We start from the raw sequence: 22,152 nt of genomic DNA, 5'->3' as shown, positions 1-22,152 counted from the left end.
CACGTCCTGGAGCAGTGCCACAACCAAGGCCAAGGGCCTCTGCTGTGGGATGGGAGACCATTTGTGACCCCGGTCAGGCCCTGCCCAGGCCCGATGTGTGTGATGGCTGCTGCGCAGGCTTTTTGCTCCGGATTTTGGCGGCCTTCTAGATCTGGCTTAAGAGGGTAATAGCCAGATCTGACACACAGAGTCATACCTGCTGTAATGTGTCTATCAAAAAAACCTTTTCTGAATCTCAGTAAGAGGCCTGGTTATTGAGGACTATTCAGGAGCTGACAGTTTTAGCTATATGGCCCCAAACTGGCATATTATTCATCATCCTATCAGTCCTCTGCCAAGCGAAACTATTAAATCAGAACGACAGTCACACCAGCTTTTGTGTTATATCTTCTGTCTTAAGGCAGGACTGAAATGCAGGATAAGCAAAGACATAGTCGTTTATTTTGTCCCATATAAATATGAAGCTGAACTGTTTTTAGGCATTCTTATAGCATTGGGAAATCAGGGTCTGGAAAAATAAAACCTCTGCAATACAGACTGCTACACTGGACCTAGAAGTAAAACTTGCTTCTCTTAAACTGGTACATTTGTGATTGACTATTTGCCATGAGCACTCTCTGGACTGTTGCAACATCACAAGTAACTCCACCAGGGCTCTTCCTTCTGCCCAAAAGCAGAGAGCCGATTGAGAACATGACTCTGTCTTGGCTCAGAGCTGTCAAAGGGAAATACAAATCACTAGAAAGAATAATGTGGGGAAGTGCAAGCAGAATTGGGTAAATAAAGAACTCACAGGAAGGGGGAAATGGAAGAGTTGAGGAAGAAAAAGGAACAGAAACCGGAGAAAAACAGTTTCTGCAAAATCTAGCTACTCCTTAAAAGGTCATCTACTGTAGAATCTTGAAAGCATTTGCCTATTTTATAGAAAGTTTATGTTGCTATAAACCAATAGGCACTCAGTAATTAAATCTGAAAATCTTCATAACAAATTCCCATTCAAATCAAACACACACATAAATAACCATAACTAGCAAGCATCTTCGCCAACAAGGAATTTTCTTTCTGATTTATGTGTCCTGCCCATCTTCTGCCATGGAACCCAAGGGCATGGAACGGGGCTCCAGGGATCTAGCAGCCAGGCACGGACCACCCATGACCACTCAGCTTGAGTAAGGCTTTCCAACCATTCTCCAGAGGAGGAAGCGGAAAAGGAGGAAGGCAAACTCGATAGCAGAAAGCCTTCAGAGCACAGAGAGCTGTAACCTACGAGATCCACGTGTGAAGTCTCACTTGGACATGCTGGCTACCTTCCTCTTCCTGCTCTAGCCTTTCAGCTAAACTTTCAGCTATAACAGATTCTTTATGGAGCTGCCCTGGAAAAGAAAAGAGAAGCTGCAGCTGCTCCGAGATACAGCTGCTTGCTTGGTCTCAGGGATGAGGATGGCCATATTGCATGGGGGTTAACACAGCTGCATGGGTAGTGGCGTTGCTTCAGGGTTCTGTTCAAGATGCTGCAGATTTACAGCATGGAGGCCATATAGCTAATGGACTGCCTTTGGTGGCATAGACTGATGACCTTCTTGGGAAGTCTGTCTGGAATCTACAAAGACACAGGCTCTCTCATATATTACCCCCCAGTTTGTTTGCACTGGGGCTCTTCTCTGCCTGCCTCTTCCTCAGGTATGTGAGATGCTGCTATTTCAGAGAGCTTAATCAACTTTTTCTGGATTTATCTTCTACAGTTCCACAGGGCCTGTAAGGCAGAGCTGTTCCATCAAGCCTTTGCATAAGGACAGCTATAGTTGCCCTGCTGGGACCTTCTTCTGCCACCCCCTCTTGGGGGGCTCCCCCCACCCTTGATGCAATGACTGGAAATTGAATAATAGCTCTTTAAATAAGAAGCCATCGGGGTTTATCGTTTCTTTTTAATGTAACTGATTTTATTGATATTAAGATACGTATTTAATTTTTATGTTGTACATCGCCCAGATTCATTAAGTTTTTAAAATAATAATAATAATTGTAATGGATAGATAAGCATTTGGTGTTGTTATGAATTTGTGGCGAAAACTGCATGAAATTTTTTTTTTCTTGGATGCTTATGAATAAATGCCATAAAAATCTTTGGGAAGAACATGTTGACCTTTATTTTTTAAAAATCAATCTCTTAAAAAGATACTGCAGCTTCTAAGGGGAAAGGGCTGTATTTCATTGTGCTAACAGATATAGTGCAGTCCGAATATATATCTGAAAGTTACCTTATCAGTATTCAGGTGTCTAGATGCTATCTGAGATTTTCTGGGATACTGGGAAATGAGTTCCAAGAAACTGGGAGTCAGTTTTTTAAGACTCCTAGGAATTTTGCAGTGTCTGTCTGTCAGTATCTTCTTTCCAGGGATTTCAGCTTGCCGGGTTGATTCGGCTTAGATTCTGCGCTTTGAAATTTGTTCTATGATTCTTGCAATGTGTTCTTAGTGTGAGCCAGATTTCTGGCAGATTCTCTGTTTTGACATTGCCTTGTACTCCTGGATTGTACACTAGGTTGGATCCTCCAATTTTACATTTGCCAGGCTTGCAGCCACATTCCTACTCTGTTTTGCTGGGAAGATTCTGTGGTTTGACATTTTTAGTTTACACATGTGTTGAGTTAGGCTTGTCACACTGTCCTCTTCTGCTGGGATTCTCTGATTCTGTATTGGTTCTTTTGGCTTGCTGGTTCTGCCTGCTTTGAGAGATTTTTAGCCAGGGTTTGCTTTGCTTGCTTTTGTGTCTTTGGGTATTCTTTGCCCTGAAGAAAACATGGAATCCCCACCCCTACCAAGAAAGAATGGCTAGGGGTACCTTGCACAGAGGCCCACAGAACTGGACTTCTTGACACAGTTCATTTGAACTCTGGACAGGCACCAGCAGCTCTGCGGCAACTTTGGTGTTTCCCCCTCCAAAACAGCCGCCCTCAGCCCTCTGGAAAGATCCTCCTTTGGGAATAATGGAGCTGAATAATATTGGAATCCTCCCCCTGTCCCCAACTTGGATCTGAATACCAAACTGATATTTGGGACCTGTATACCCAAGAACACTGATATTTTCCAGCTCCCTGGTACCTGGATCTGAAAAACACCTCTTTTTTTTAAGGTGAATATCCCTGTGTTAAATGTTTTCCCAAGGAGAGTTCTAGCAGCACCAGGTGTTTTTGTCCCACAGAGAGTGGGGTTTCCCGAAACCAGACATTTATGGAACACTTTTTGAAAATCTGCTCTTTGAAACAACCGCTACGCTGCTTTCAAGCACAATGCTTCACCTGCCCAGGCTTTGCAGTCTCACATACAACCACATCATAGTTTCCAGCAAGTTCTGGAGGGTTGTCATTGACGTCGAGGATTTTAATTCCAACAGGGACATGGCTCAGTAGTCCGGGACTGTCTGTAAAACACAAAAACATGAAACAATTCAGTAGTTTCAAGACACTTAACAACATTACAGTTTTGCCTTTGCTGGCCCAGACCTTGAAGAGCAGACTGGTGCGCTATTTCAAATTGGCTTGTTGGAAGGTTTCACGTATTACGTCAGAACCACTGCAGGGATGACAACCTTATAAAGATGTGGTTTGCTGAGCACTGCTAGCGTGATGAAAAATGAAGCCAAAGTCAAAGCCTGTTAAATGAAAGGCCCAAGATATGGTATTCTGGGATAGCGGTGGAAGAAGAGTTCTGAGTCTAAAGATGTAAAGTTCTGCATTGAGTTTGGAAAAATCAAATGAATAGTTATAGGATTTGGGAGACTTGTCTTGGCAGTAGTATGTGTGAAAAGGATCAAGGGGTCTTAGTGGACCATACGCTGAACATGAGTCAGCAGTATGATGCAGTAGCTAAAAAGGCAAATGAGATTTTGGGCTGTATCAGCAGAAGTATAGTTTCCAGTTCTTGCAAAGTGATGGTATTACTTTATTCTGCTCTAGTTAGACCTCATCTAGAGTACTGTGTTCAGTTTAGGGCATCACAATTTAAGAAGGATATAGACAAGCTGGAATGTGCCCAGAGGAGGGCAGCAAAGATGGTGAGGGGGTCTGGAGACCAAGTCCCATAAAGAAAAGCTGAAGGAGCTGGGTATGTTTAGCCTGGAGGGGGGATGATTGAGAAGTGATATGATCACCATCTTCAAGTACTTGAAGGGCTGTTATATAGAGAATGGTGCAGAATTATTTTCTGTTGCTCCAGAAGGTTGGGCCAGAACCAATGCGTTGAAATTGAATCCAAAGAGTTTTCGGCTAAACATTAGGACAGAGCAGTTCCTCAGTGGAATAGGCTTCCTTGGGAAGTGGTGGGTTCTCCTTCCTTGGAGGTTTTTAAGCAGAGGCTAGATGGCCATCTGACATTGATGCTGATTCTGTGAATTAGGCAGATGATGAGGAGGGCAAGTAGGGTGTACTGGGGGGGGGGGCGTATTTGTGAAGTTCCTGCATTGTGCAGAGGGTTGCATTAGATGACCCTGGAGGCCCCTTCAAACTCTATGATTCTATGCTTTCTCCTTGGAGATAAGAGTCAATTTTAATTTGATGCCACAGTACGATGGATAAGAACATATTTAAACAGTGCAAAGGGCAAAGGAGGAGTTCAAAATCAAATTGATTCAATCATGATTTAAGGGGAGGCAATAACATTGCCACGTTATTATCAATAAACGATAAATAAATAAGTAACATTAGACTGTTATTAGACATTGGACACCAGCTATTTCATGTTCAGAATGTTTATTCCACAAAGAACATTTCTTCCACAAAGAAGTTATGTACATCATAGCGCATATCTTTGTTGGTACTGGCAGATTAGAATCTAGGACACAAGGCAAATATAGGGCATTCTTTGGATTCTGTGAAGATTCACTGTCTCCATACAATGGTCTTCTGACAGTACACCCAGGGCAGATTTTTCAAACAAATTGTCTTCCATGCACATCTCAGGTACTGGAGATATTATTTTGCAGCTCCAGTGCTGAGGTGGGCACCCCAGACACAAGTTTCTCCGAACAGCCACGAACAATAGTCAAATTATGGTTTCAGTTGAAATAAGAGACATGCCATTTTTCAGAAAGAGTGGAATAAAATTGGCCACAACTTTACTGGTTACTGCTGTAGTAAACCTTGGCACAGCATGAGGTAAGGATCCAGCTCATCGACTGACCCGCCTGCCAGTCGATAATCTGCTGGTCACCTTGGGATGGCAGGTTCTTGGATCCCACTAGGGCAGATGCCCAAAGGTGGCCTCCCCTGCAACCTGAGTGTGAGAGAAATCCCTGGACATGCCCCTGGGCTGGGCGTATCAGTCGCCCCTCATGCCAAAATGCCTTAGGGGGGAAATGTGGGGGTTCCCCACACTCAGGTCAGCTTCCTGAGAATGGATCCAGCCCCATGCTGATACCACCAAGTTGTGACAAAAAGAAATCAAGTAGACTGACCTTCATTCAAACCCCTGCCAAAACACCCATGACGGGAGGGCTGGGAGGGTGAGCCAAGCTGCCTGATGACCAAAGATGGTGAGCGGGGGTAGCCTGGTGCTCCAAGTTGCTGTTGGGTGCCCCCACCCTCTAACCCCCCTGGGCCAGCATCAGGTCAGGAGGGCTCCAGATTCCCACGCTTGACCCTGGCCCGCCCTCTCCACCCAGCATTGAGTTGCCATGGCTGCCCCTGCTCTTTCCTCTCCCCACAGCACCGCAAACAGGTGAGTCCGGGTCCCAGTTTGTGCTAGCACACTGCAAATCAAAAAGTGGGATATAAATTGTTATATCAATAAATGGTGTAATTTCATGAGGATTTATGTCAGAGGTTGTACATTATAATCCTCTTTTATTTATACTAACAAGGCTGTCCTAGAACATTCCCTGTTGCGGAGAAGTGTCCCATATGTATGTTTAGCCTGGGTATGTTTCAACCCATTGGTTCTGGCCCAGCCTTCTGGATCACCAACCAAACCCTTTGGTCAAGTTCAATATCAAAGTGTACTATAAATGCGAAGGCGCATGAACTTGTGGGTAGATTTGAATACTTGTTATAAACAGGCAGGTGTGAAATTAACAGATAGTCAAAGTTGTGTTCTGCTTTTGGAATTTCTGTTTTATTTTATCCTTTCCCCTTTTATTAGGGCCAGGGTATATCTTACTTTGTTTTTTCCTCTGGTGCTCCCTGCTGTATTTACCTTTGTTGAAACTTTTGACGTTTTTTATCCTTTATAATAAAAGCCTAAAAGTCCTCTGGTGAAGCTGAATCCAGGCTCCTCATTGGCTAAGTCTGCACGCCATGAGCCACTGGCCCATCACGTGTCCATCAACCCCTCTGGTCTCACATTGGCTCACTGTCCTGCCCCCAGCCCTATGCCCTCCCCCGCTGGCCCTGTTAGGCAAGAACACTGTCAGATGGCCACTGATGTCAGAGGGAGACAGGTCTCTGCAGGGGGCTTACTGATCACTATTTCTCTCCTCAGGGCCCTCTCTATCTTCCTTCTTCTCATTTTTCTTTCACTCTTTCCTCCCTCTCTTTTTTCTACCTCCCCTCTTTCTCTCACTTTCTCTGTATCTCTGTCTTTCAGTCTTTCATTTTGTCTGTCTGCCTTCCTCCCTTTAATCCACACAAGCAGTAGCAGTTGTCAGCCGATGTAACTTGACTGAATAAAATGCTTAGCTGAACTGTCGCCATCTTTAAACGCTGTTACTAACCATGAGAAAGGACCTTGCATATCAAAGGAGAAAATGCAGATGTTGCCAATGCTCAGTGTGAACATTTCTTTCCCTTGATACTAACAAAGGCAGAAATTCCCCCCTTTGACGATAAAGCGCCGCCTGGCTATCCCTGGAAGACTAACAGTAACAATAAGATAAGAGGGAGAGACCGTGTGAAACTTTGCACCTCACCTCAGCAATGTTTCGAATTGTGGCTTTGTATAGTTCCCTTTGATGTACCCCAATATAGCCTGCCACCTAATGCTACAATGTATCAGTCTCAATTTTCCTTTGTTCCGATGCTTATGGATTATCAAATAAAGCCTAACTTTGCAACAATTCAAGGTCTGGTTAATTTGAGATCCCATCGTCTGACAGCAGTTAACCTTCAAATGACAAGGAATGTTTGTTTACAACGGGGAGGGGCCACTTCAGAGGGAGTGAAAGGGAGGCTTGCAGTGGCTTTCTTCACAGTGCTTGACGCTACCAGCCATTTCCTCCCGGGAAACTACTGTTGCCAACCTCCAGGTGCTTGGCTCCCCGCCCCTTCCCCCCGGTGAAGAAAGACTGTCCCTTTCCCATGTAGAGGCTGCTGGGTTGCCAACTCCAGGACATCTCCCCTTGAGGTATATGCGTGGGGGGAATTAATGCCTTCACTTACGTGAGTGGGAAGACAACAAGGCACTCCAGAAATCAATGTCTGATCACAGCTCAGTCAGTCTTTTGCCTCCCACTGGCTGACTCACCTGCTCCCGCCTACTCAGGTCCAACAATGTTGAACAAGCTGCCAAAAGCAGTCTTACCTCAGAGAGAGACACATCTTCCACTCTTCCGCGTCATGTCAGCTGGCCTCAGAAAGGTGTCATGGCTGCCACCAGCAACAAACCTCTTCCACCCTATCAAGGGCCACACAGACGACCTGCCAATACAGGCAGCTTCTGAAGGCCACTAAAATAAGCCAGGGAGCTTATTTCCTGCCTTTCCTGCCTCTTTCCTCACTCCCTGTCTTCCTCCTCCCCTCAGCCTCATCCCAGGATGGTTGGCTGAGGAGATAGGGTTGCCAACTCCAACTTGGGAAATTCCTGGAGATCTGAAAGGTGGAGCCTGGAGAGGACGGGGTGTGAGGAAGGGTGGGGCCTCAGGCAAGGCCACCCTCCAAACTAGCCATTTCCTCCTGAGGAACAATTGTTGCCAATCTCCAGGTGAAAGCTGGAGATCACTCAGAATGGCAGAGATCAGCTCCCCTTGAGCTGGAGGGGGGGAGTGAATATATATTGCTTGTGCTGATTGCCTTGAGCTGGGGGAGCCTTCACTTGGGTGAGTGGGAAGACAGCAAGACTGGGGGGGCACCCTTTCCAGGTTGGTGGGAAATTCTTGGAGATTTTGTGGTGGACTTTGAGGAAAGCAGACAAGTTAGAGCTTCAGGTTGTGGTCTGCCAGACTCAGGTTCTTGCCGTGGAAGCTGACTGGGTGATTTTGCACCAGTCACAGAATTCCAGCCTAACCTGCCTCACAGGGTTGTTGTTCAGAACAAAGGGGGAGGAGAGAAGAATGATGTAAGCTGCTTTGGTCCCACCCCCCCACCCCACTGTGGAGAAAGGCTGTCCTTTTCCTATATAAAAGCTTCAGGGAGGGGGAAGATGATGGAAAGCTGAAGTCAGAAAAACAGATAAAGGAAAATAGATAGGGTTGCCAACTCCAGGCTAGAAAATTTGTGGAGATTTAAGGGTTGGGGCCTGGAGAGGATTAGGTTTGAAGAGGGATAGGACCTCAGACAGATACAATGCCATTTCTTCCCGGGGAACCACTTTTGCCAATCTCCAGGTGATGACTGGAGACCACTCAGAATTACAGCTGCACTCCAGGTGGCAGAGATCCATTCTTCTTGAGGTGTGTGTGGGGTGGTGGTGGTGGTGGTGAATGCCTTCACTTGGTTGGGTGGGAAGACATCAAGGGTGGGTGGGGCACTTGCCAGAGCCTCCTTCTAGAGTCCATTGTATTTTTCTTCACAACGGGCCTTACTTCTAGTCTGTTATAGACCTGTATAGTTGGCTTACTTGTACAACATGTAGAATTAAGTGTCATCTTCTTTCTTGATGAGTGGCTAGATTAACAATTAGGCCAACTAGGCACTGGCCTATGGGCCCCCAAACCTTTAGGGGCCCCAGGCCCTTGCCTCAGGGAAGGGAAGCATCCTTAGGCCTGCAGCAGAGGCACTGACTAGACCAGGAACATCAAACTGGCCCTTGGGTAGAACACAGCCTACCCCTGCTCCTCCCCTCAGTTGAGTGTGCGATCAGCAGCTCTTTCCAGGGCTCCAGTCAGTAGCTTCCCCTGTGCCATCCTTCTGCCCAAAATGGAGGCTGTCTCAGTAGCACCACGTGACCCTGCTGCTGGTCTTTCCTCTGTAGCTATTGGTGCCTCTTCTCTGCTGCATCCTTCTGGCTGAGCTGCATTGTTTCTACATGGGGACTGGTCCCACCTAAAGAGTGAGTGAGTGAGTGAGTGAGTGAGTGAGTGAATATTTTCTTTTTTCTTTTTTAAAATAATGTTGTTGTTTAGGGTGGGCCTCCACCTCTCAAGCTGCTCAGCTCCTGCTTCCTGCCTTGCAGAGGTCTCTGGACAGTGGCTGCAATCAGTTTGGGCTGTGGGAGACAGCCTGGAGCCGAGAGCAGGGTGGTAGAGCCGTCTTTAAGGGCTGAGGCTCAGGGAGCAGCTTCCCAGCCGCGGTGGCCTTGTTCGAGCAGGTGGCAGCCATGAAAGCATGCAGTTCGGGCTGTGAGAGGGAGTCTGTGCCAGTTATATGTGCCATGAAGAGTTAAATCATTGCTTTGCTGAATACTGAAAATATTGCTTACCCGGAAAGTTTTGGTTAGTTGGTGTAGTGGTTAAGTGTGCGGACTCTTATCTGGGAGAACCGGGTTTGATTCCCCCCTCCTCCACTTGCACCTGCTGGAATGGCCTTGGGTCAGCCAGAGCTCTAGCAGAGGTTGTCCTGGAAAGGGCAGCTGCTGTGAGAGTCCTCTCAGCCCCACCCACCTCACAGGGTGCCTGTTGTGGGGGGAGAAGATATAGGAGATTGTAAGCCACTCTGAGTCTCTGATTCAGAGAGAAGGGCAGGGTATAAATCTGCAATTCTTCTTCTTCTTCTTCTTCTTCTTCTTCTTCTTCTTCTTCTTCTTCTTCTTCTTCTTCTTCTTCTTCTTCTTCTTCTTCTTCTTCTTCTTCTTCTTCTTCTTCTTCTTCTTCTTCTTCTTCTTCTCTTTCCTCTTCCCATGTATTCTCCCTACTCCCTTAGTTCCCATCCGCTTGATACTATAGTTACCCATCTGGTGTTTCACCTATCATGCTAGCCTTGAGTTGTGTTACCCTCCGCTCAAAGATGCCTGGGAAAAATGCTCTTGTATCTTTCATTTCAAGGGAGGAAGGGGGGTTATGGTTTAGAACATTACCCTATTTACTGAAATATGATCTGGGATGCCCCAGATCTGACTTGGACAAGATGTCTATACCTATAATTCTCGGTCTTACAATAAAAGAAACTTTATAAAGAACAAAAGGTTTTCTATTCAAAAGAACCGGGGTGGGGGGGATTTGACAGCCTGGAGCTGAATCAAGGGCCGGTTCCCACTTGGGCATAGCAGAGCAGGCTGGAGGGGATGAAGCCCAAGGAGCAGGTGCCAGGCTGTGGTGTTTGGGCAGTGGTGTGCAGTTTGGGCAGGGGGAGGACGGAGCCGGTGGCCAGATGTGGGTCTTGTTTTGGCTGGAGGAGCAAGTCCCAGTGCGGCTGCCCATTCATTGGCTTGCTGAGGTCCCTTGGCAGTGGGCAGCCTGCAGTGCCTCTTTCCTGGCTTGCAGCATTGCAAAACCCATGTAAGAAAGGACCATTTTCTGTGCTCGTTGGTTGCTTTGGTCTGATGGGTGTGGGGAATGGAGGGAAGAGCTTCCACAAGACCTAGGATTGCTTTGCAACCCAGCAGACCAAGGGTGGCAGCCCCTTTGCTGCCCGTTGTCTGTTCCTGTCAGGCGATGGAGACTCAAGGCAGTATTCACTGAAACAATGTATACTTTATTGGAAACTCATTGGATACAAAAGTTGAGACTGATACCTGGGAATGGGTGTCTCTTAGTCTTAAGGAATCTACATCAAAGCAATATCTAAACAAAGCCAGTATTCTCAAAACAACAGGGAGTGAAGGTGCATACTTTCACACGAGAGCTTCCACTTATCTTTTGCCTCTGGGAAGATGCTGGCTGACTGCAGTATCTACTAACGGTCGCATTCCTTTGCTCCTTTACAACCTAAACAAAGTTTACACATCAAACGTCCCCCTCTTTGATATGCATGCTAGCTACAGTACAACAAAAGGCTTTGGGTTAGTATGAAGAGTCCATTTGGTTAGTATTTTACAATTTTAATATGATAGAGTTACAGAGCCTGACAGTTCCATTGGGAGTTCTACCCTCCCAGCTTAGAGAAGGTCTCTGCTCTCTGTCCTGCCCAGGGCCCTCTCCCACCTCTTTGCAGCTTCACCTGAAGAATATTATCACCTGCACAGATGGAGAGGTAGGAAGATGTGCCCAGGCCTCTGTAGCAGGAGGAGAGGGAAAAACTGGAGACTGGGGGTGTGTATCAGCCTTACCTAGCAGTTGTATTAGCCCATTATTTCTGTGCCTCATTACTGGAAGTACTTTGCAGGCATGGTATTAGTCACTAACTCTGTTTGGTTCACCCACTTAGAGAGGGGCTCAGAGACTGGCACAGCTGCCACACCTCATATGGTGCCCAGACTGGGGTGGAGTCAGCCTTTCCTAGCAGTTATAATAACTCCATCTTTTGGCTCTCGGGGGAACTGTTATGGGTAATGAGAAGTACTTGGATGGGAAGGGTATCAAGGAAAACTTGTGGGTGGTAACAAACCTCTTCTGCTCATTCCTTGCCTTGAAAAACCCATGGCTCCTGGGGTTCCTATGAATCACTTGGAACACAGTTATTCCTTTAAGACAGGGGCAGCCTCAGGGGGATGTACTACCCTTTGGCAAATCCAGATACTGCTGGCTTGCATCAGAGTGCATTACCCACAACACCTTTCTGCTCCTTTTGTGGTTCTTCGTAATCTGGTAGACGAGCAGAGCGGCGGGAATCCCTTCAAATATGAAGAGATAATGGGGAGGGGGGGTCACCTAAAGTGGGGAGGAGGTGGAGGACTTCTTGCAAAAGGAAGGCTTGGTTGCTGGTTGGTAAAATTAAAAACATATTAGGAAATAATTTATGAGCCCCGCCCCTGAGATTTCGACTGCCGAGGGGCCTCCACGGGGTTTAATCTGCCAGTGGTGGCTGGGGGTGGAGAGTGAACCATCCTCTTTGGGAGGGCAGCAGGGTTTGTACATATAGAAATCACAAATGATTTGTCCTCTTCCACGATATTCTACAAACCTAAAAGCAGAGTCTGATAGGCAGAGAGAACACACCAATGTCATCCTTGCATACAAAAGGTTCTATGTCAGGAGGTAGTAAAGTTCTAGCGTAGGTGTACCTTCAAAGAAACAACCTCCCGTGAAGCTTCATGCCTGAACTGTCTGTTAACTTAATCATGCCACAGCTCACCAATGAAGTCCTTTGTGTCAGAACACACAAAACAATTCATTACGTATTGATCTAGTTTCAGTTCTGTACATGCGTGGGACAACATTGTAGAGATTTATTTTTGATGCTTTCAAAACTACCTCATTCTTTCATTTGTGCACTTAGACGTCAATGGAAGCTTCAGTGGGAAAGTCAGACCCTTTCTGTCACTGAAAGGTTGTGATCACAAATTAGTTGTCTGTTTAATAGAAAGAACACAAAAGGAAATACCTACAGTCAGCACAAGGTACCCAGGATTGTTCAAGTGTATTGACTGAAGAAGACAATATAAATTTTTATAATTTATCCCGCCCCCCCTGCGAGACAAGCCCCTCTTTGTCAAGTCTGCTGTATTTTTGGGAATATATTTTCTAACTCTGGTTCAGAAGCAAGGGATTCTGGGTCCATACTGAACACCGAATGCTGCTAGCTAACTCTCCTTCCCCCCCCTCCTCCTAGCTATGCCTTTGTTGTGCAGGTTACTTTGAAATGCTGATATGGGAATGAGATGTTGGAGCCTTCTCAGGCCAAAAGGGCTGTGGGAGTACAGAGCGCCGCGGCTTTGGTGTGAGAATGAGAGATTAACATCCTAGTGTGAAAACCTGTTGTTTAGTGTACCCCGCCCGTAGGAATCCTTTGATCTACACCTTAAAAATGCTTGGTTCATGTTTGGTACCTTAGTCCTTCAATTGTTATCATGGTCTACTTTTCGGCTTTCAATAAACTAGAAGCTTGTTTTCAACCAAGGACTCGTTATTGAATCCAGCTGACTTGACATTTTGAAGGACTCCCTTTATTGGAGTTCAACCTTTCCGGCAACTGAAAAGGCGATGTCCGATCAGCCTCCGGACAACGGGGAACTCCCAGCCAGAGCGGAGGGGGCCGAGACACCCTGGCACATCCACACTGCCAGAAGGACCGCGGCTTCCCCTCCCCAGTTCCAGTTGGTGGGCACCCCCCGGCAATACCAGCCGAAGACCTCGACCACGTTGATGGACCAGGCACCGATCCGCCGAGAGGCGATCATGACCCGCCACACCAAGCGGGTTCAACTGGCCGAAGCCACGGCTACCAACCCGGGAGAGCCGGAGGAAGGAGCCGAGGCGACCGCGACCCAAGCCCCGGGCGGCGGGAGCGAAAGCGTAGAGTGCGGGGAGGAGGACGAAGGGGGGCTGAAACCCAAGGACCCGCACGACGAGGACTTCCAGATGTTCCGGTCAATGGTGCGCCGTGAGGTCGACGGGGCAGTGAGGGACCTCAAGGACCAACTACAGACCCTGACCGCCCAACTGGGGAGAGCGTTGGGGGTAACCGGGACTCGCCAACAGCAGCCGGGGCCAGGGGGGCCACGCGGCCGACCGAGCCAACCCCCACCCGCCGCTGTGGCGGCCACCCAGGCGCCGGCGGCGCCCCAAGTGCCGGCGGGCCCCGCCCTGGTCAGACAGTGAGACCTTGGGGGGAGCCAGGAGCTGGATGCAACATTCGACGGGGATCCGGAGGAGGTGAACTATTTTGCAATCCAAGCGAATAGTTACATGTACTATTGGGGAGATCTGTTCCCCGATGAAGTGAGCCGAGTGGACTATTTGGGCTCGAAGTTGTGGGGGGCCGCCAAGAAGTGGTATGTGAGCCTGTGTGAGACCAACAGTCCGATCCTGCACTTCGTGAACACGTTCGTGCAAGCTCTACTGACCCAATATGAGGACCCCCTGCAAGAGGCCAGGGCGCTTTCGGCGCTACGAAATATGAAGCAAGGGGCCCGATCCATCCGGGAGTATGCGGCGGATTTCCAGGCTAACGCCGCCCGGGCCCGGAATTGGAACGAAGTAATGAAGATTGAACACTTCACCAACGGGCTGAACCCCAGCATCCTGGACCGGGCGCTAACCCAGGCCCACCCAGACACGCTAGTGGGGTGGATCCAGCTCGCGGGAGAGGTGGAGACCAACCTGAAGCGGGTGGCAATGCTGCGGCAGGCACTGACTGCCGGAAGAGGCGCACCCAAAACCCCACCCGGAAAGGTCGAGCCTCCCAAAACCAAGAAGCCGCCAGCGGCCGCCCCGGCAGGGCCCCGCCGCTGCTTCCGTTGCGGCGACCCCAAACACCTCGCCTCCAACTGCCCCCAGCCGCCCGCAGGAGCCACCCCGACGCCGGGGCTGAACAGGCAAGGCACCCCGGGTCCGAAGAAAACCACGGGCCGCCCTAAGGACGCGGCGAAAAGCAGCACTCTGATGGTGCAAGAGGAGTTGCAGGAGGAAGAAGTCCGTCTCTCCGCAGAGTTAGCTGACCTCGCGTGGGAGGAGGAGCCGGCGGGAAACGGCGCCGACCTGCTTTGAACGGTGCCAGCCAGCAGGTCGATCGGGAGGAGGCACCATTAACGGTAAAAACCACGGGAAGACTGTACTTTGTAATGGTGAAGCTGCTAAACCCAAAACTGAAAAGGTTCCTGCAGATCCGCGCCCTCATAGACTCGGGGTGCAACCGGGAACTAATTTCCCCCAAGGTGGTGGAGGCCCTGGGACTAGAGCGGTTGCAACTTCCCCACCCCATGCGGTTTGCACAAATGGACGAGTCAGTGATGGGGGGGGAGCCCTGCACGCAGGAAACAGAACCATGCCCCCTGGGGATTGAGAGCCATTGGGACAGGGAAACGTTTGTCATCGCCCCGGCTTGTGGCTACCCCGTGGTGTTGGGAGTGGGTTGGTTGGAGAAACACGAGCCCCTTATCCGCTGGAAAGCACAAACCATCCGGTTCCCCGACCCTGATTGCAGCGGGCACTCGTGGGACACGGCGTGGGGACCGCGGGCGCCCGCCGCCCGAGAGAGGGCGTGCGTCCTGGTAGAGGAGGTGCACCAGGTCCCGAGTGTATATCAGGACCTCATGGAAGTGTTTAGTGAGCGGGAAGCCAACCAACTACCCCCCCACCGGAACACGGACTGTGCCATAGAACTGATCCCCGGGGAAACCCTCCCCCGGGCCAAACTTTACCAAATGGGGTGGGCTGAGAAGAAGGAGCTGCGCAAGTTCCTAGACCTGAACCTGGAGAGGGGTTTCATCAGGCCCGCCACGGCGCCCCACGCGGCCCCGGTGCTGTTTAGAAAGAAGAAGGACAATACGCTTAGACTTTGCACTGATTTTCGCGGGATAAACGCGATTTCCATGTCCAACGCTTACCCCATCCCCCTCATTAAAGACTTGCTGAGCACGGTGGCGGGGGGGAAGATCTTTACAAAGCTTGATCTGAGAGACGCGTACTTCCGAGTGCGCATCAAAGAGGGGGATGAGTGGAAAACGGCGTTCAACACCCCGATGGGACAATTTGAGTACCTAGTCATGCCATTCGGGCTGCAGGGGGCGCCTGGGGTATTCATGAATTTTATAAATGATTTACTGAGAAAATTTCTGTACAAAGGGGTGGTGGTGTACCTGGATGACATCATTATTTATTCCCAGGACGAACAGTCCCATGTAAAACTAGTGAGGGAGGTGCTAACCACCCTGCTGGAGCACCAACTGTATGCCAAGCTGTCTAAATGCGAGTTTCACCGCACCGAATTAGACTACCTCGGGTTCCGGGTGTCCAAAGATGGACTAGCCATGGATCCCGCGAAGGTGCAGGCAGTCGTAGAATGGCCCCCCCCGAGGACACGTAGACAGCTCCAATCTTTCATCGGATTCTCCAATTTTTACAGAGGGTTCATTGAGGGGTTCGCTCAAATCGCCCTGCCCCTGACGGACCTCCTCAAAACAAAGGGGAAGGGGGAAGACGCAAAGCGACCGGGGTCGAAGCTTAACTGGACACCCGCTTGCCAGGCGGCTTTCGACCGGCTCAAGCAACTGTTCACTAGCGAGCCAGTCCTGAGTCACCCAGACGAGCTCAAGGGCTTCGTGGTCCAGTGCGACGCCTCCGATGTCGCCGTAGGAGCCATTCTCATGCAGAGGGATGGGGAGGGGAAATTGCGACCCTGTGCCTACATCTCAAGGAAATTCTCAGATGAGCAGAGGAACTGGTCAGTGTGGGACAAGGAAGCCTTCGCAGTCATGTTTGCGCTAAAGACATGGAGATCGTGGCTGGAGGGGGCTAGAGTGCCATTTGAAATATGGACGGATCACAAAAACCTGGAGGCACTCACGGGGAAAAGAAAGCTCAGTGAGAAACAGATCAGATGGGCGGGGTTCTTTTCCAAGTTCGATTTCATTCTGAAACACATCCCGGGGACACGTAACTTCTTGGCTGATGCCCTGTCCAGGCTCCCGCAGCACGAAAGCCAGAGGGAAGAGGTGGTCGACTCCTTAATTTCCCCCACACAAGTGGCGGCCATGGTCACCACCCGCTCGCAAAAGAGGAGGGAGCTGGACGGAATCAGTCGGGAACGCATCGCTCTAGAGGCCGAGAGGGAGGGAGGCGGGCGGCCTGAGGGGGTGCAGAAGGGGAAGGATGGACTGTGGTATAAAGGGGAGAAACTGTACATCCCGATGAATCTGAGAAAAGAAATCTTGCAGCTTTGCCACTCATCTAAATTGGCGGGCCACTTTGGCTATGTAAAGACGCTGCACCTAGTAAACCGGCAGTTCTGGTGGCCGTCCCTCCGAAGGGACGTGTCGGAATTCGCGACCAGCTGCCCAGTGTGCATAATGGCGAAGAAGAGAGGGGGGAAGCCCCCCGGTCTCCTGCAGCCGCTAGAAACAGCCAAACGCCCCTGGGCCATTGTGTCGATGGATTTTATAGTAGAGCTCCCCTCTTCACGGGGGAAGACGGTCATTTTGGTGGTAGTGGACACGTTTTCCAAGCAAGCCCATTTCATTCCCTGTGCCCAACTACCCACAGCCAGGAAGCTGGCCATCCTATTCTTCGATCACGTGGCCAAACACCATACAATCCCAGACAAAGTAATTAGTGACAGGGGGCCTCAGTTTGTTGCCACCTTCTGGCGGGAGTTCTGCAAACTATTAGGGATGGAGCAGGGGTTAAGTTCAGCATACCACCCCCAGACAGATGGACAGACGGAGAGAGTGAACGGGGTGCTAGAACAGTATTTACGATGCTTTGTGGGCCAACGCCAGTCAGACTGGGTAGACCTCCTCCCGTTTGCAGAGTACGGCTACAACAACAGCGCCCACAGTTCCACCAAAGCCTCCCCCTTCGCCACGGTGTTGGGATATGAGGGAAAGCCAATCCCGCTGCTGCCGGGGGGGGAGAGCCCAGAAACGGGTTCTGCGTTTGAGCAATGGTGGCAAGGACCTAGCCAATACTGGCCCTCCATCCAGGAGAACTTAAAAGCAGCAAAGGAGGCTTACAAGAAGCAATATGATAAGTCTCATGTGCCAGTCTGGGAACTAAAGGTTGGGGACTCAGTGTACCTGTCAACGAAAAATCTACCTCTCTCCCAACCATCCAGAAAGTTGGCCTTTAAGTTCATAGGGCCTTTCAAGATCAAACGAGTGATTAACCCAGTAACTGTGGAGTTAGATATGCCTCCGGCCCTTGGTAAAGTTCACCCTGTGTTTCATTGCAGCCTGCTGCGTCGAAGCCCAACCTCGACCAATTGGCATCAAACGGAATCAACGCCCCTCTCGGGTCGGGGGAGTGCAGAGCCCCCCCCCCCAGGCTTCAAAGCACGAAAGCATGATCAAGAACAACCTCGAGCCCGCACCGTAGGGGGGGCTTAGGGGGGGCAGTATGTTAAGTCTGCTGTATTTTTGGGAATATATTTTCTAACTCTGGTTCAGAAGCAAGGGATTCTGGGTCCATACTGAACACCGAATGCTGCTAGCTAACTCTCCTTCCCCCCCCCCTCCTCCTAGCTATGCCTTTGTTGGGTAGTTTACTTTGAAATGCTGATATGGGAATGAGATGTTGGAGCCTTCTCAGACCAAAAGGGCTGTGGGAGTACAGAGCGCCGCGGCTTTGGTGTGAGAATGAGAGATTAACATCCTAGTGTGAAAACCTGTTGTTTAGTGTACCCCGCCCGTAGGAATCCTTTGATCTACACCTTAAAAATGCTTGGTTCATGTTTGGTACCTTAGTCCTTCAATTGTTATCATGGTCTACTTTTCGGCTTTCAATAAACTAGAAGCTTGTTTTCAACCAAGGACTCGTTATTGAATCCAGCTGACTTGACACTCTTCCCATAAGAAACTCTCTTCTCCAACCATCCTGGGTTTCAACAGCAGCTCCATTTTGATACCACTACAGCAGCCTTCCGTTTTGTTTTCAGGAGCCATAATTGATAGAGAGTGAATTACAATTATAGTAGTCACAGAAGGCATTCAAATAGCTTTGCAGGCCCACACTTGTGCAAGAGAGGATGGTAGTATAATCAGCATAAAGTAATAAGGGGACTGTTCGGCCTGCTAGTTTAGGCGGATGACCATTAATAGGGTTCAAAATAGGGGGGAGGGGTGGGCTCCCTCTTGGGTATCCTGCGCCCCCAGGGAAAGTGTATGCGCAATACATAGCCTCTCCTTCCCGGTGTAGTGAACGCCGCATGGTCACTGTCCGGCTATGCCTGGCAGATGGTCACTGCAATGGCCTCTCCTGCATTACTGCATCCGTGGCAACACCTTCTCGCTGGTCCCCCCCGTTTCTCACAGAGTTTGCCACGTCGTGGTGCGACCGAATGTCCGGTGGTATATCTGGATGGGCAGGCTGGGCTCACCAACCTCGTCAGCCAAGAGAAGGAAAACTCTAACATCAAACCCAGGCAGATAGAGCTCGTTAATGTAACACCTACCACCTGGAGGACTCGCTGCCGGCGTCCCGGCTTACTGGGCCATGGCAGATGACCCCAAGGTGAAAGGGTGGAGCCAGTACTGCGCACACTGTGCCTCACCTAAAAATTCCTCTGCGCAGGCCTGAAGGGCATATCCACATCCACATCCACAACCCACAACACACCAAGTCCTGCAGCGATGGGCAAGGGGCGAAACGGCAGGTGGAAGGTGCCACTGGAAGCCGCAGTCCCGATCCTGCATGTAGGCGGTTCAGGGTATCGGTCGCCTGATGCTGACCCGGAGACGAAAGCATCTTTCGGCAGCACCCTGAATGACCAAGCAGCCTTATCTAGGGACATCACTGCTTGCTCCACATGGAGAGGGGCCTAGAAAAGGTGGCCTAAACAAAGCTCGTCTCCCCCACCCCAGTTGGCTAGCCGTGGTCAACGGGCATCCTTACTTGCGGTCAAAAAATAACAACAAAGAAAAGGCATGCACCTGCCTCACAAAGTGTGCAAAGACTTAAGCTTGCGTGTTGGAACATCAGAACCATGCTTGACGCAGTAGACAGTGGTCGCCCTGAATGACGCTCTGCTCTAGTTGCCCACGAACTTCTCAGGTTGAATATTTACATAGCAGCTCTCAGTGAGGTCCGTTTCCCTGTGGAAGGTAGTCTTCAAGAACATGGTGCTGGCTATACCCTCTACTGGTCGGGTAAGTCAAAGGCTGAGAGCTGCCTTTCTGGCGTTGGCTTCATGGTCAGGAACTCCATTGCCTCCAAACTCAAAAACCTGCCAACAGGTCACTCAGATCGCATCATGTCCATGCGCCTCCCACTACAAAACAAGCAGCCTGCAACACTCTTCAGTGTGTATGCCCCAACTCTTCAAGCAGATCCTGCAGAAAAGAACAAGTTCTATGCTGATCTATGCAACCTTGTACGGAAGACCCCTACAGAGGACAAGGTGATTATCCTTGGCGACTTCAATGCCAGAGTAGGTAAAGACTCGGAAGCCTGGAAAGGAGTACTTGGCAAACACGGCATTGGCAACTGCAATGATAACGGGCGCCTCCTGCTAGAATTCTGCACGGAGCACCAGCTCACCATCACCAACACTATCTTGCAGCAGAAGAACAGCCTGAAGACAACCTGGATGCACCCACGGTCCAAGCACTGGCACCTTATTTACTACATTCTGGTGTGCCAGAGAGACCTTCGAGATGTCTTACACACCCGAGTAATGCCCAGTGCGGAATGTCATACGGATCATTGTCTTGTACGCTGCAATCTCTGTCTTCACTTTAAACCCACACCCAGGAGAGGAGGTATCCCTCGAAGGAAGCTTCAGGTTGGCAGCCTTCAGTCAGCCGAAGTTAAAGCTGCCTTCCAGGCAAAACTCCAGTCAAGAATTGAGGACCCCAGTTGCCCCACAGACCCTTCTCAAGAAGCACTCTGGGAACACCTAAAAACTACCATCCTGTTGACCTCTGAAGAAGTCCTTGGGTTCTCCACAAGGAAAAACAAGGACTGGTTTGACGAGAACAATCAAGAGATCCAAGAATTACTAGCGAAAAAGAGATCTGCCTACCAAGCACATCTTGCTCAGCTCTCCTGTCCCGGGAAAAAAGCAATCTTTCGGGCTGCATGTAGCAACCTCCAGCGCAAGCTTCGAGACATTCAGAACGAGTGGTGGACCAAGCTTGCAGAGAGAACCCAGCTGTGTGCAGACACTGGTGATTTAAGAGGGTTCTACGAAGCCCTGAAGGCAGTATATGGCCTATCATATCAGGCTCAGAGTCCCTTGCATAGTGCAGACGGCCAAGTGCTCCTCACAGACAAGGCATCCATACTGAACCGGTGGTCGGAGTACTTTCAGGCTCTCTTCAGTGCCAACCGCGTAGTTCAAGATTCAGCAATCCACCTCACCCCACTTCAACCGGTGAAAACAGAGTTGGATGAGATCCCCACCCTAGAAGAGACTGTTAAAGCCATCAAACAACTGAAAAGTGGTAAGGCAGCGGGAGTTGATGGAATCCCACCAGAGATCTCGAAGCATGGGGGCACAGTACTACATAGCACACTTCACAAAGTACTTGTCACCTGCTGGGAACAAGGCAAACTACCACAGGACTTTCGCGATGCAATCATCATCACTCTATACAAGAACAAAGGAGAAAAGTCAGACTGCTCCAACTACCGGGGGATAACTCTGCTCTCCATCGCAGGCAAAATCCTTGCCAGAATACTCCTGAACAGACTGGTGCCCACCATTGCAGAAGAACTCCCAGAGAGTCAGTGCGGCTTCAGAGCTAACAGGAGCACCACCGACATGGTATTTGTTCTCAGGCAGCTCCAAGAGAAATGCAGGGAACAGAACAAGGGTCTATATGTGACTTTTGTCGACCTTACCAAAGCTTTCAATACCGTTAGCAGGAAAGGCCTGTGGCAAATCTTGGAACATTTAGGATGTCCCCCGAGGTTCCTCAGCATGATCATCCAGCTACATGAAGACCAGCGAGGCCAAGTCAGACACTGCAACGACCTCTCGGAGCCCTTCCCAATAGGCACAGGTGTAAAGCAAGGCTGCGTTCTCGCGCCAACTCTCTTTATGATCTTCTTTAGCATGATGCTTCAAAGAGCCACAGTAGATCTAGATGATGACGATGGTGTCTACATCCGCTATCGCACCGATGGCAGCCTGTTCAACCTGAGGCGACTAAAGGCTCACTCCAAGACAATGGAAAAACTCATCCGAGAGCTAGTATTTGCTGATGATGCTGCACTCGTCTCCCACTCGGTATCAGCTCTGCAGCATATGACGTCCTGCTTTGCAGAGGCTGCCAAGCTATTCAGCCTAGAAGTTAGTCTGAAGAAGACAGAAGTTCTCCACCAGCCTGCACCCCAGGAAGAGTATCACCCTCCCTGCATCACTGTGGGTGAATCAGTACTGAAGACAGTCCAGCAGTTCAGCTACCTGGGGTGCATCATCTCCTCAGATGCCAAGATTGACAAGGAGATCGACAACAGGCTGGCAAAGGCAAACAGTGCATTTGGCCGACTGCACAAAAGAGTGTGGAGCAACAAGCACCTGAAAAAAGGCAC

General features: G+C 49.7%; 1 protein-coding gene across 4 annotated transcripts in view; it reads right to left on the bottom strand.

Annotated features, from left to right (window-relative positions):
* The window catches only part of LOC132575496 (cadherin-18), a 435,072-nt gene that overhangs the window by 16,695 nt on the left and 396,225 nt on the right, over positions 1–22,152 (bottom strand). For all 4 annotated transcript variants that reach the window (XM_060244301.1, XM_060244302.1, XM_060244303.1 and 1 more), the window contains one exon: positions 3,299–3,420. In XM_060244301.1, coding sequence (XP_060100284.1) covers positions 3,299–3,420 — 122 coding nt within the window. The remainder of the gene's footprint in view (positions 1–3,298; positions 3,421–22,152) is intronic.

The sequence above is a fragment of the Heteronotia binoei genome, chromosome 7 (genome assembly GCF_032191835.1).
Source record: "Heteronotia binoei isolate CCM8104 ecotype False Entrance Well chromosome 7, APGP_CSIRO_Hbin_v1, whole genome shotgun sequence".
NCBI classification, from domain to species: Eukaryota; Metazoa; Chordata; class Lepidosauria; order Squamata; family Gekkonidae; genus Heteronotia; species Heteronotia binoei.
This window is presented reverse-complemented; position numbering and strand designations above follow the sequence as displayed.